Below are 13,324 nucleotides of genomic sequence, written 5' to 3' on the forward strand. Positions count from 1 at the left end.
TAAGAGACAGGAGCCATACCACTCCAACAAATATAGAGAAGGCGTATATGTAACCAATCCAAGATGGATCTCCTCTTTGCATTGACTGCCATTGAGCATAAGTGTAAAAAATGATCATTTAGCTAGAACAAGAACTACATAAAAACATACTTGTAGAAGTGAAATCATAAACATAACAAAATTATTTAAAAAGGGCAACACACATATATGAAGTAGATAAGATTGTGTTTAGAACTAATCTTGACCATTTAATCATACATGAATGGTCAAGATTAGATTTAAGTAAGTTTAAAGTTACTTAGTTGCGATAATGTTTTATTTGTGGTCAAATATGTAATTATGTAAATTGAAGTCAAATGCCTTTGATCAGGAAATTACTGTTTGCAAGACATTCCAGTATGTGTTTGAAATTGAACTCAATATTCATTTGTATTTTTGTTCATAATATTTTTCTCTATAGTGAAGGATGATGGAAACCCAAATTCAAAGAAGACAATAACACTCAATGAAAAGGAATACGAGACTGAATTGTATTAATATCAGAAAAAGAAATACAGCAGAAGAGTGATCTTCTCCTGTCCCAGAGCAACGCTCCTAATAGAGTAACCCACAAGGTTTTCTCTATTCCCACACAAAAGCAAATGATTCAGCATATCCCCCTCTCTCTAACTCGTGCTACTAAATAACCGAAAAGATCTCATTCTCTCTCTCCTCTAACCACCCGGCCTTCGTATTCCAATGTTTATTCTGCACCTCTCTTCTTCCTACGTGTATAGACCTTCCATTCCTTGGGAGCCTTATTGTCATAGTGGGCCAAGCTGTCAAGAGGCCCATGAACATCTTGGACTCTATCAATACCCCCTTCTTGAAGAACAGTCTTGTCCTCGAGACTGAGCTCAGGAAACTGACTACGAATAGCTATCTCATCTTCCCATGTAGCTTCCTCAGCTGTCTTCCCTTTCCACTGCACCAGCCATTGATTCATTTTGTCTCCTCCCTTCATTAAACTGCGAGAAGCCAGCACCAATTCTGGTTGCATTAGTTCTGCACGATCATCTTCTAATCCCATTGGGAGCCCACTCTCAGCCTTATAATTCCCAATAGCCTTCTTCAATAAGGACACATGAAATACTGGATGTATTCTAGATTCTGGAGATAATTTCAGACGATAAGCCACTTCCCCAATCCTTTCAATTACTTCAAAAGGTCCATAATATCTAGCACTCAACTTAGGACTTATTCTTGCAACCACAGAGTGTTGTCTATGCTGCTTCAGCTTAAGAAAAACCATGTCACCTTGTTTAAAACTCCTCTCAATTCGGTGTTTATCGGCCTGCTTCTTCATCCGCTCCTGTGCTCTAACCAAATGTGCTTTCAATTGCCTCAAAGCTTCATCACGATCTTGTAATTCTCTAAGGACAACTTCTACTCTTACTTCCCCTGGCACACTCTTTATTAACATAGGTGGTGGATGTCCATATACTGCCTCAAACGGAGTGGTTCCTGTGGATACGTGAAACGTCGTATTGTACCAATACTCTGCCCAAGGCAACCATTGACTCCATCCCTTGGGCTGATCAGTGATAAAACACCGTAAGTAGGTTTCTAAACAACGGTTGACGACTTCCGTTTGTCCATCCGACTGGGGATGGTACGCCGTACTCATCCTTAGGGTGGTACCTTGCATCCTGAAAAATTCTTTCCAGAATAAACTCATAAACAGGGGGTCCCTATCACTGATCACCGAATTGGGAATTCCATGCAACCTGACAACTTCCTTCACAAACACTTCCACAATAGTCCTAACTGTGTATGGATGTTTGAGGGGAATAAAATGACTATACTTAGACAACCTGTCCACTACTACTAGTATAGCTTCGTACCCCTTGGATCGAGGTAATCCTGTGATGAAGTCAAGGGTAACATCTTCCCACATCTGATTTGGCACTGGCAAAGGTTGCAGCAAACCTCCCGGAGCAGTAGTCAAGTATTTCTGTCTCTGACACACATCACATCCTTGTACAAATTTACAAATATCTTTTTTCATCCCTTGCCAATATAGATTTGTTGCCATCCTTCTATAGGTCCTATAGAAACCCGAGTGTCCTCCTATTGGCGTTTCATGAAATTCCTGTAGCATTTGAGGAATCCACACAGATTTTCTTGAAATCACCACTCTGCCTTTGAACAGTAATACGCCATGGTCATATGTAAAGTCAGGATATGTCTCCCTTCCATGCTTCAAATCATCAATAACCTTTTTCCATTTATCATCTGCATGAGTTTCAGCTATTAGCTCTTTGTAATCCAACCAAATGGGTTGAAATGACATTGCCCTTAATTCCACTTCTCCCATACTACGAGAAAGAGCATCAGCTCCCTTGTTTTCCACCCCTGGTTTATACATTATATCAAAATTGTAACCAAGTAACTTTGCTAACCAGTTTTGTTGGCTTCCCGTAGTCACCCTTTGTTGCATTAGCTGTCTAAGACTCTTCTGATCAGAATACACCTTGAATTTCCTCCCAAGGAGGTATGGACGCCAGTGCTGAATTGCCAATGCCACAGCCATGAGCTCTTTTTCATAAGCAGACTTTGCCAGATTTTTCTCCCCCAGTGCCTTGCTGAAATAGGCCACAGGTCTGCGTTCTTGCATTAGAATTGCTCCTATCCCCATTCCCGACGCATCGCATTCTAATTCAAACTCTTTCTCAAAATTAGGCAGCACCAGAACAGGTGTAGTGGTGACCTTCTTCTTTAATTCCTCAAAAGCTCTTTGCGCTTGCTCATTCCATCCGAACCCGTCTTTTTTTGTTAAATCAGTGAGAGGTCTTGCTACCTTCCCATAATCCCTTATGAGTTTTCGATAGTACCCCGTGAGACCGAAAAATCCTCTTACTCCTCTCACATTTCTCGGTACAGGCCATTCCAACACACTCCTAACTTTAGTAGGGTCTACGGACACTCCTTGAGCTGAGATAATGTGACCCAGATATTCAATTTTTCTTTGGCCAAAGTTACATTTTTCTTTATTCGCAAAAAGCTGGTGTTGTTTCAGAATTCCCAGCACCGCCCCTAATTGATTCATATGTTCTTCCCAGCCTTTACTGTAGACAAGGATGTCGTAAAAAAAAACCAGCACTCCTCTTCGTAACTTCTCACGAAACACTTCATTCATTAGAGCTTGAAAAGTGGAGGGTGTGTTCATGAGCCCGAAAGGCATCACGAGGTATTCATAATGGCCCTCATGAGTCCTAAACGCTGTTTTGGGAATATCGTCTCTCCTCATGCGAACTTGATGATATCCCGACTTCAAATCCAGCTTAGAGAAAAAACTGGCTCCATGCAATTCATCCAGAAGCTCTTCAATTACGGGTATTGGGAATTTATCCAGAATGGTGGCTTTGTTAAGTGCCCTATAATCCACACACATACGCCATTGATTGTTCTTCTTTTTGACCAAAATCACGAGACTGGAATATTCACTCTGGCTGTGTCTGATATGCCCATTAGTCAACAATTCTTTCACTTGTTGTTCAATTTCATTTTTCTGGTGGTAAGGATAGCGATACGATCTGACATTAATTGGTTCCTGACCCGCTTTGAGAATGATGGCATGCTCCTTAGCTCGTATCGGGGGCAAGCCCTTTGGTTCTACAAAAACATCTCCAAACCCTTTTAAAACCTCATTCAATGCCTCCTGTTGCTCTTGACTCAGCTCTGCACCTCCTATTTTCTCATCCTGTGGAATTGTTTCACTCAAGGACGCCAACAACGGTTCTCCCCTCACCGCACCCTCCAGCACCTTGGTTCCCTGTGGAGTCACAATTTTCATCCTCTGCTTATTCTAATCCACAACCATTTCACCTAAAGAGACCAGCCAAGACATGCCCAGAATCATGTCAATATCCCCTAATTCAAACAGAAATGCATCCACAGTAAATTCTCCCGCAGTTGTTTCCACCCTCAAACCACGGCATACTCCTGAAGTTTCTGATTTATGACCATCCCCCATCAAAATATTCATACTCTTGGTAGGTTCCCACGACCAGCCCATTGCCTCCACTAATTTCTTCGAAATAAAATTGTGGGTGGCCCCACTATCCACCAAGACGAATAGCGGTATTCCTCGCACCTGACCGCGCAACTTCATTGTGTTCAACGACTGATTCCTTTCCTTTTCCAGTCCGTGCAACCATATAGAACTGCATTCGCCTTCAGATTCTGATTTGTCTTCTTCTTTTCGCTGTTCGACTTTCTCTTCATCCTTTTCGCACTCGACTTGCAATTCGTCATCCACCAAAATGAGTCTCAACTGCTTTATTGGACATTGGTGTAATGGGCCATAAGGCCCACCACATTTGTAGCATAGCCCCCGTTGTCTCCTGTCTAGCAAGTCTTGGTACGCTAGGTGTTTAGTACCTCGATCTCTTTGCCCAATTTTATTTCTACCCCCTCCTTCTAAACGTGAGTTTGGGCCTGGCCCATTGGTATCTCCCCCTGCACCAACATTCCGTGGACCAACCCGACCCGAAACGCTTGTTTGGGTTCTATAACCCAAATGGGATCCTCCTCCTCCACGTGTGTCATTTCTTCCCTGCCATCTATTGCTACGATTCGCCAACTCCATCTCGACAGCTCTTGCCGTATTCATCATTCGTCCCCTTGTCAAAGGATTTGCCACATGCATACTCCTCAAACGTGACCTTATCTCATCCTGTAAACCATGAATGAAGTACGCAAAATACTGCTCGTCATGTAATTTAGGTATTTGAGCTACCAATGATTCGAATTTCTGGATATACTCATCAACGCTTCCATTCTGACGTATAGCAGTGAGTTGTTCAAACACACTTCCTTCTCCCAATCCTCCATAACGAGCCAGTAACTCCCGTTTCAAATCCTCCCATGATAGGTCTCCTTGGTCGTTCAACAGTGCGTTGAAAAAATGTATGGTTCCTCCCTCCATACATAGCTGGGCTAAACTAACCTTCACCACCTCACTAGTTTCTTGAACTCGAAAGTATATCTCCGCCCTCGTGATCCACCCTGCTGGGTCTTCTCCATTGAACATAGGCAGTTCAATCTTTTTCACTGATTGACGGAACTCCTCCATTGCTTCCCCTTCAAGTATCCTCGGTCGACCTCCTGACCCCTGCTGTTGACCAACTGAACCTTCCCCTTCTTCATGGAAGTGAATCTTCTCAAGGCTTCTAGACATCATCTCCATCATTTTGGTTTGTTGTTCTGATTGTTTTCGTAATAACTCCATCGTCGCCTGATGCTGTGTAGCTTGTTTGCGGATTTCTTCTATCGCCGTCACTACCCAACCCAGCTCACCCTCTACATTTCCCAATCGCGCCTCCATTGTCACCGATTCTCCTTTTCCTCCTCTTCTCTTGGGTGGCATTCACCGTTCAAGAGAATTTATCCGGCAGGTCGGACCAAATTGATGGAAACCCAAATTCAAAGAAGACAATAACACTCAATGAAAAGGAATACGAGACAGAATTGTATTAATATCAGAAAAAGAAATACAGCAGAAGAGTGATCTTCTCCTGTCCCAGAGCAACGCTCCTAATAGAGTAACCCACAAGGTTTTCTCTATTCCCACACAAAAGCAAATGATTCAGCATATCCCCCTCTCTCTAACTCGTGCTACTAAATAACCGAAAAGATCTCATTCTCTCTCTCCTCTAACTACCCGGCCTTCGTATTCCAATGTTTATTCTGCACCTCTCTTCTTCCTACGTGTATAGACCTTCCATTCCTTGGAGCCTTATTGTCATAGTGGGCCAAGCTGTCAAGAGGCCCATGAACATCTTGGACTCTATCAAAGGATGATATGATCTCAAAACAAATAGGCATGTGAATTGAAAAATTTTGATTCTTAGATGTCCATTCTTTTATTTATCATGTATATTCGGTGTTTGCATGTGTTGTTGGGTTTATTACAATGATTATGTTTATCAGTATACTTAATTTGACAGGGAGTGTATTGAATTAAGATTTTAAAAGACTATCTTGGTATTAAAAGAAAAGAGTCAAGTTAACAAGAATATAATAACTTAAAAGATTTTTTAAAAAAGACTTCTATAATCAAGATTTTATAGTTTAGATTTTAAAGAATTTTTATCATAAGAATTTATAAGATTTTAAAGGATTCTATGTTTTAGCAAACATTCAAATTTACAAAGTCAATGAAAAAAATGATAAAATTTGGATGAAGCAAAGTAAAACCGATACAAATTTCTAATATCTAGTATTTTAATTTTTCTTGTCAAATGAATATGAAATCTCACGTTAGAGAGGGAATAACCATCATAGAAGGAGTTTTGTTGAATTTGACATAGATATAAATTTTGTGAACAATATAATGACAAAAATTATTAAATTTAAAGCACCGGTACATGACTTCCAATACATTAAATAAAAATTTGTATGGACCATATGAATGTTAGTCAATTTAAGTGTTTATTTATAAAATTTTTAGTAGTAATATTGCCTCAATGATGTGTGTCAGTATGTGTGTTTGCATGTATATATTTATGCATGTATGTATAATTTCAAATTGGAATTGCACTTTGCACATAAGATAAAGAATGGAATTTTCATTCTCTAAATATAGATTTTGACCTAGTTCAATCCTACAAAATTCGTTTGTAGATAAGGGTTGTCCCCCCTTTTCACACTAATATGACCATATCACTAGTGTATATGGGAGAAGGACTTGAATTTTCCCAATATAATTTCCTTTTTGCATTAATCGAATTTATCTTCAAGGAGAAATAAACTTACATCTAGAAGATGATTAAGCAAAATGGGTCCCACAAACTGAGAAAGATCATTTCCAATCTGCAAATATCATTAAAAAAAATAAGTTCTTCACATGCCTTTTAATCTACAAGTTTTGGAAAACTCTACACATAATATAGATCTATATAAAGCAAGTTTCGTACATGATGAGTTAAATTCTAATGGGATTGCTGGTCACTAGAATATCGAAAACAGGTCTGTCACCTTGTACATTGACTATCCTCATGCTCAAAGAGATTTTGCAAGAGATGATTTAATTTATAAGGCCATTCCTAGGCCTTTAACTAACTACTTAGCTTTTGGTAATGCTGGTTCTTGACAAGTAGCATTTGCCATTCTTTCATTTGGTAAGCTAACTGACTTAAGCTTAGCTAATTTTGATTTTGTCAATTTAAATTACCTTATTTTAGTTTAAATTATGGTGACAAAATAAACCTCTCCATGCGTAATCTGAAGAAGTAACTTACAATGAGAAAATGTTTACTGATTCGTTTGAACTTTGATGCAATTAAGTTAAAGATCAAAACTAGGGGCCAAAATGTTCACCTTAAAGAGGCCTCCCCACCAAAACCTAATCAAACATTCAAACCAAATCAAATTAAAAATGAGACGATAATAATACTAAGTTCATCTTGCAGAGTCCAAATAATGACTAACAGCTAACAGGAAAGACAAAATATTATAAAAACCGTCAATATGTACCTTTTCCCCAGGCTATTGTTCAATGCTCTTAAAAACCATGGGTTAGAGCTTCGAAATTCTAACATCCAACAGTTTTGGAACCTGTAGTAACCAAAAATCAGTTCAAATTATATATACAAGATGTAAGAATTTCATACAGTAAGCAGGGAGAAAAAATGCAAACTTTTTGGTTAATGTCTCTGTTTGATCCCATGTATCTAGCTTCCAAACATCCTTTTCAGTTATAGGCTTTCTGTAGCCTTGTTTCATGAGTGGAGTTATCCATCCAAAACATATTCCTACAAAGAATGCAGAAACTTCATTAATAAATAGAGTTACAAGGATAGAAACTAGCTAGAACAACAAACAACAACACAAGCTTTATCCCACTATGGACAGAAGAGTACCTCATTGCACAAAAAGGGAAAATAACAAAAAAAAACTGCAAATTGTAGTCATAAAAACAAATTGTAAAGATATGAATTATTAATGCTACTCACTAGCGAATACATTGGCTTGCCTCTCGGGGCAAACTTGGTCTTCTCCACAAAGAGGTTCATATTCACCATGGTCAGGTAGCTCAGCTTGCATTGTTATATTGCCAGAATGAGGAACCAAATTAGGAATGTAAACAAGAAGTAAGGTACCAAACAACACCTACATAAGAAAATTAGCCACAATAAGTTCATTGTGATGTGTATGAGTTATGGGTCCAGCCATAGAAAAATATTGTGGTAGGTGTGATAAGTGTGGTAGGTGAGGTAGGTGTGGTAGGTGTGGCTTAATAATGACCAAGTATCAAATCAATGGTTGTGGTGTTTTCTAGCCACATATATCCAATGGCCATGATGCATTCTTGAAGCCTATATATAGGAGGCTTGAGAGGAGGCTTAATCATCCAAGAGTGAAGCATTTCCACTCATAGAAGAAATAGAGAGAAAGCCTTAGAGAGAGTTTTTCTAAGAGAGAAAAATAGTGAGCCAATTTGTGAGTGTTATCCACAAATTGAGGATACAATATCATTGTATTTTGTATTCCCATTATTTTATAGTGGAAGATTAAGTGGCCTACTGGTCCCGTGGTTTTTCCTTGAGAAAGGTTTTCCACGCTAAAATTTCTGGTGTAATAATTTTACGTTTCCGCTCAGTGCCCATTTTGAGTTAACAGAGAAGGGAAATTATGATGTCATTTCCCAACAGTGGTATCAGAGCTCTCAGAGCTCTTGAAGACTAAGGTGTCATTCTCATAAGAAAATTCTTAGTATGCTCTGTGGTTGCAGTTTTATCTGATCTTCCACATCAGAAAAGATTATTCTTGTGGTTGGACACTATTCAGCCTGTATAATTCAAGATGGAGAGTACCACCACTCATGATGGAGATATGTTCAAGCTAACTGCTGATAATTTCTCATATTGGAAGCCGATGATGGAAGACCATTTATATTGCAAGGATTTGTATGAGCCAATCACCCAGCAAAGTAAGCCAGAGGGGAAGACTGATAAAGACTGGGAGATCCTGAATCGGAAAGCTGTAGCTGTGATCAGAAAGTATATTGATCGAAGTTTGTTCGAGCATGTATCAACTTATACCAATGCGTATGAGTTGTGGACAAAACTTGAATCTTTAATTCAAAAGAAGACACCTAGGAACAAAGCCCACCTTTACAGACGACTTGCAAAGTTGGAGTACATGGACGGTCAAAACATGATCGAACATCTGAATACCTTCAAAGGTCTTGTGAATCAACTGAAGAAAGCAGAAATAAACATAGATGATGAGGTGCAAACTCTTATGCTCTTCAGTTCTCTACCTGAAAGCTGGGACACTTTAATTATCACTCTCAGCAATTCTGCTCCAGAAGGAAAGCTCAGTCTAGATTCTGTAACAGACAGTTTGCTGAATGAAGAATCAAGACGAAGAGAAAGAGGCTTAAACAGTCAGTTTGAAACCAATGTCATTGACAATAGAGGGAGGAGCAAGAATCGTGAAAAAGGAGGACATGGAAAATCACAAGGTAGATCCAAATCTCGTACAAGAATATGTTGCTATTATTGTGGGAAACCAGGCCATAGGAAGTCTGAGTGCAGATTCTTGAAGAGAGACCAACAGGCTGGAACAGTCCATCCTGACCAAATCGACCCAAGAAAGAAGAAGGAAGATGGAACTACTACTGCAGTAACCTCAGATGATGTATTTCTTGTCGGAGAAGAAAATTATCTGAATATTGCATTTGATGAATGCATTTGGATAATTGACTCAGGAGCATCTTTTCACGTCACACCTCATGAAGAATTCTTCTCATCATATCAAAAAGGAGATTTTGGTATGGTGAAGATGGGAAATCATGTCACAAGTAAAATTGTTGGCATTGGTGAAATAGCCCTAATGACTGAAAATGGAAACAAGCTTATGCTGAAGGAGGTAAGACATGTTCCAGACATGCGATTGAACCTTATCTCAGTAAGTAAGTTAGACGAAGCTGGGATGATAAATCAATTTAGTGCCGACAGATGGAAACTTAGTCGAGGAAGCATGATTGTTGCTCGTGGCAAGAAGGAAGGCTCCTTGTACACTATGCAGGGAAAGATATGTAAGGGAGATATGAATGTTGCTCAAGATGCATCCAAAGAATTATGGCACAGACGGTTAGGCCATATGAGTGAGAAGGGCTTGGAGATTCTCGCAAAAGATCATCTTCCAAATATTAAAGGGCAGCCACTTGAATCCTGTGAAGACTGCCTAGCAGGCAAACAACATAGAGTATCTTTTAGAAGACCAGATGATGCAAGAAGAAGAAAGCATATACTGGATCTTGTTCACTCAGATGTCTGCTCTACATCTGAAAGATCCATTGGCGGTGCTCAATATTTTGTTACCTTCATTGATGATCACTCCAGAAAAGTGTGGGTGTATCCATTAAAGACAAAAGATCAAGTTCTTCAAGCTTTCAAGGAGTTTCATGCTTTAGTTGAACGTGCAACTGGAAGAAAGTTGAAATGTATAAGAACAGATAATGGTGGAGAGTACTTAGGTCCATTCGAGTATTACTGTAAGACTCATGGGATCAGACATGAGAAAGTACCTCCCAAGACTCCTCAGATGAATGGAGTAGCTGAAAGGATGAACAGAACGATTGCAGAGAAAGTTAGAAGTATGCTTTCTCATGCTAAAATTCCCAAGTCATTCTGGGGAGAGGCAGTATTAACTGCAGCTGATTTGATTAATTTGTCACCTTCAAGACCGTTAAATGGAGAGATACCAGAAGAAGTATGGTCCGGAAAGAAAGCCTACTATGGTCACCTGAAAGTTTTTGGATGCAGGGCTTTTGTCCATATTCCTAAGGATGAAAGAGCAAAGTTAGATGCTAAGGTGAAGGAGTGTATATACCTTCGTTCACCAAAAGATGAACTTGGCTTTAGATTGTGGGATCCTGCAAACAAGAAGATTGTTCGAAGCAGAGATGTGATATTCTTTGAGGATCAAACGATCCAAGATATCAAGAAACCTGAGAAGCCAAAGCAAAAGAAGGTTCAAGATTCAAGCCCCATAGTGATAAACAATTCAGGGGGAGAGATTTCTCAAAGAATTGATGAACCTAATCAGACAGAACAGCCTGAGTCAGAACAAAGTCAGACAATGCAAGAAGAACAAATGGAGACTAATCAGGAAGAACAAGAACCTGAAGTTAGAAGATCAATGAGAGTCAGACAACCGTCAAAAAGGTATTTCTCAGATGATTATGTTAATCTTACTGATGAAGGAGAACCTCAAAGCTTTATAGAAGCCATTGAGATGAATGATAAAGAAAAATGGTTGCAAGCAATGGAAGAAGAATTGCAGTCCCTGAAGGAGAATGAAACTTATGAACTAGTGGAGTTGCCACAAGGAAGAAAAGCATTGAAAAACAAGTGGGTGTTCAAGCTCAAGACTGAAGAGAACAACACAAAACCCCGATACAAAGCAAGGATTGTTGTTAAGGGGTGCAACCAGAAAAAGGGAATAGATTTTGAAGAAATCTTCTCACCAGTAGTGAAGATGACATCCATCAGAGCAATTCTCGGCCTAGCTGCGAAGCTAGACTTGGAGATAGAACAACTCGATGTCAAAACTGCATTCTTACATAGAGACTTAGAGGAAGAAATCTATATGGAGCAACCTGAAGGCTTTGCAGAACCAGGCAAAGAACATCTTGTGTGTCGCCTGAAGAAGAGTCTCTATGGTCTGAAGCAAGCTCCAAGGCAATGGTACAAGAAGTTTGATCTTTTTATGGCCCAACATAATTTCAAAAAGACCTCCGCAGACCAGTGTGTGTTTGTGAAGAATTATGAGAATGGTGAGTCCATCATACTATTGTTGTATGTTGATGATATGCTAATTGTTGGAAAGGATAAAACAAAAATAGCTGCTCTCAAGAAGGCATTAAGCAAGTCCTTTGCCATGAAAGATCTGGGCTCAGTGAAGAAAATTCTTGGAATGAAGATAATTAGAGATCGTTCCAAAAGAATGTTGTGGATGTCACAAGAAGACTATATCAAGAAAGTTCTTGAAAGGTTTAATATGCATAACGCCAAATCTGTGCATGTTCCATTACCTGGTCATCTCAAATTGAGTAAGAAGCAATGCCCAGTGAATGAAGAAAAAGAAGAAATGAGCAAGGTTCCCTATTCCTCTGCAGTAGGTAGCCTTATGTATGCAATGGTCTGTACAAGACCAGATATTGCTTATGCTGTAGGAGTTGTGAGCAGATTTCTATCAAATCCAGGAAAGGAGCATTGGAATGCTGTGAAATGGATACTACGGTATCTGAAAGGAACTGCCAACAGTTGTTTGTGTTTTGGAAATGGAAATTTAATGCTCACTGGATATTCAGATGCAGATATGGCTGGAGATGTAGATTCAAGAAAGTCTACATCAGGATACTTGATTACTTTTGCAGGGGGAGCTATTTCTTGGCAATCACGACTACAAAAGTGCATTGCCTTAAGCACCACAGAAGCAGAGTTTATTGCAATCACTGAAGGTTGTAAGGAGATCCTGTGGATGAAGAAATTCCTACAAGAATTAGGACAAGATCAAGAAAGTTATGTTCTCTACTGCGACAGTCAGAGCGCCATACACCTCAGCAAAAACTCGACATTTCATTCAAGGTCGAAACACATCGACGTAAGGTATCACTGGATCCGTGATGTGTTAGAAAGTAAAATGCTCAAGATTGAGAAGATACACACCAAAGACAACGGGGCTGATATGATGACAAAATCTCTACCAAGAGAGAAGATAGAAGTCTGTAAAGAAGTTGCAGGCTTAGCATCAACCCTAAACTAATCCAAGGATAATCCCTTTTTATGACTGGAGGGGGAGAATTGATGGGTCCAGCCATAGAAAAATATTGTGGTAGGTGTGATAAGTGTGGTAGGTGAGGTAGGTGTGGTAGGTGTGGCTTAATAATGACCAAGTATCAAATCAATGGTTGTGGTGTTTTCTAGCCACATATATCCAATGGCCATGATGCATTCTTGAAGCCTATATATAGGAGGCTTGAGAGGAGGCTTAATCATCCAAGAGTGAAGCATTTCCACTCATAGAAGAAATAGAGAGAAAGCCTTAGAGAGAGTTTTTCTAAGAGAGAAAAATAGTGAGCCAATTTGTGAGTGTTATCCACAAATTGAGGATACAATATCATTGTATTTTGTATTCCCATTATTTTATAGTGGAAGATTAAGTGGCCTACTGGTCCCGTGGTTTTTCCTTGAGAAAGGTTTTCCACGCTAAAATTTCTGGTGTAATAATTTTACGTTTCCGCTCAGTGCCCATTTTGAGTTAACAG

At 39.4% G+C, this 13,324-nt stretch overlaps 1 protein-coding gene across 5 annotated transcripts in view; it reads right to left on the reverse strand.

The window, feature by feature from the left end:
* Positions 1 to 13,324, reverse strand: part of LOC109805694 (ABC transporter C family member 12) — a 28,098-nt gene that overhangs the window by 12,210 nt on the left and 2,564 nt on the right. For 3 of the 5 annotated variants that reach the window (XM_020367868.3, XM_083065311.1, XM_083065313.1), the window contains 6 exons: positions 7,998 to 8,154; positions 7,682 to 7,796; positions 7,519 to 7,599; positions 7,363 to 7,387; positions 6,799 to 6,855; positions 20 to 85 (listed from right to left, as the gene is read on the reverse strand). In XM_020367868.3, coding sequence (XP_020223457.1) covers positions 20 to 85; positions 6,799 to 6,855; positions 7,363 to 7,387; positions 7,519 to 7,599; positions 7,682 to 7,796; positions 7,998 to 8,154 — 501 coding nt within the window. Of the gene's footprint in view, positions 1 to 19; positions 86 to 6,798; positions 6,856 to 7,283; positions 7,303 to 7,362; positions 7,388 to 7,518; positions 7,600 to 7,681; positions 7,797 to 7,997; positions 8,155 to 13,324 lie in introns of those variants that run through there. The other 2 variants (XM_083065312.1, XM_083065314.1) reach the window with 2 other exon arrangements.

Source organism: Cajanus cajan, chromosome 10, assembly GCF_000230855.2.
Source record: "Cajanus cajan strain Asha chromosome 10, NIPB_CcT2T_4, whole genome shotgun sequence".
In the NCBI taxonomy this organism is placed as follows: Eukaryota; Viridiplantae; Streptophyta; class Magnoliopsida; order Fabales; family Fabaceae; genus Cajanus; species Cajanus cajan.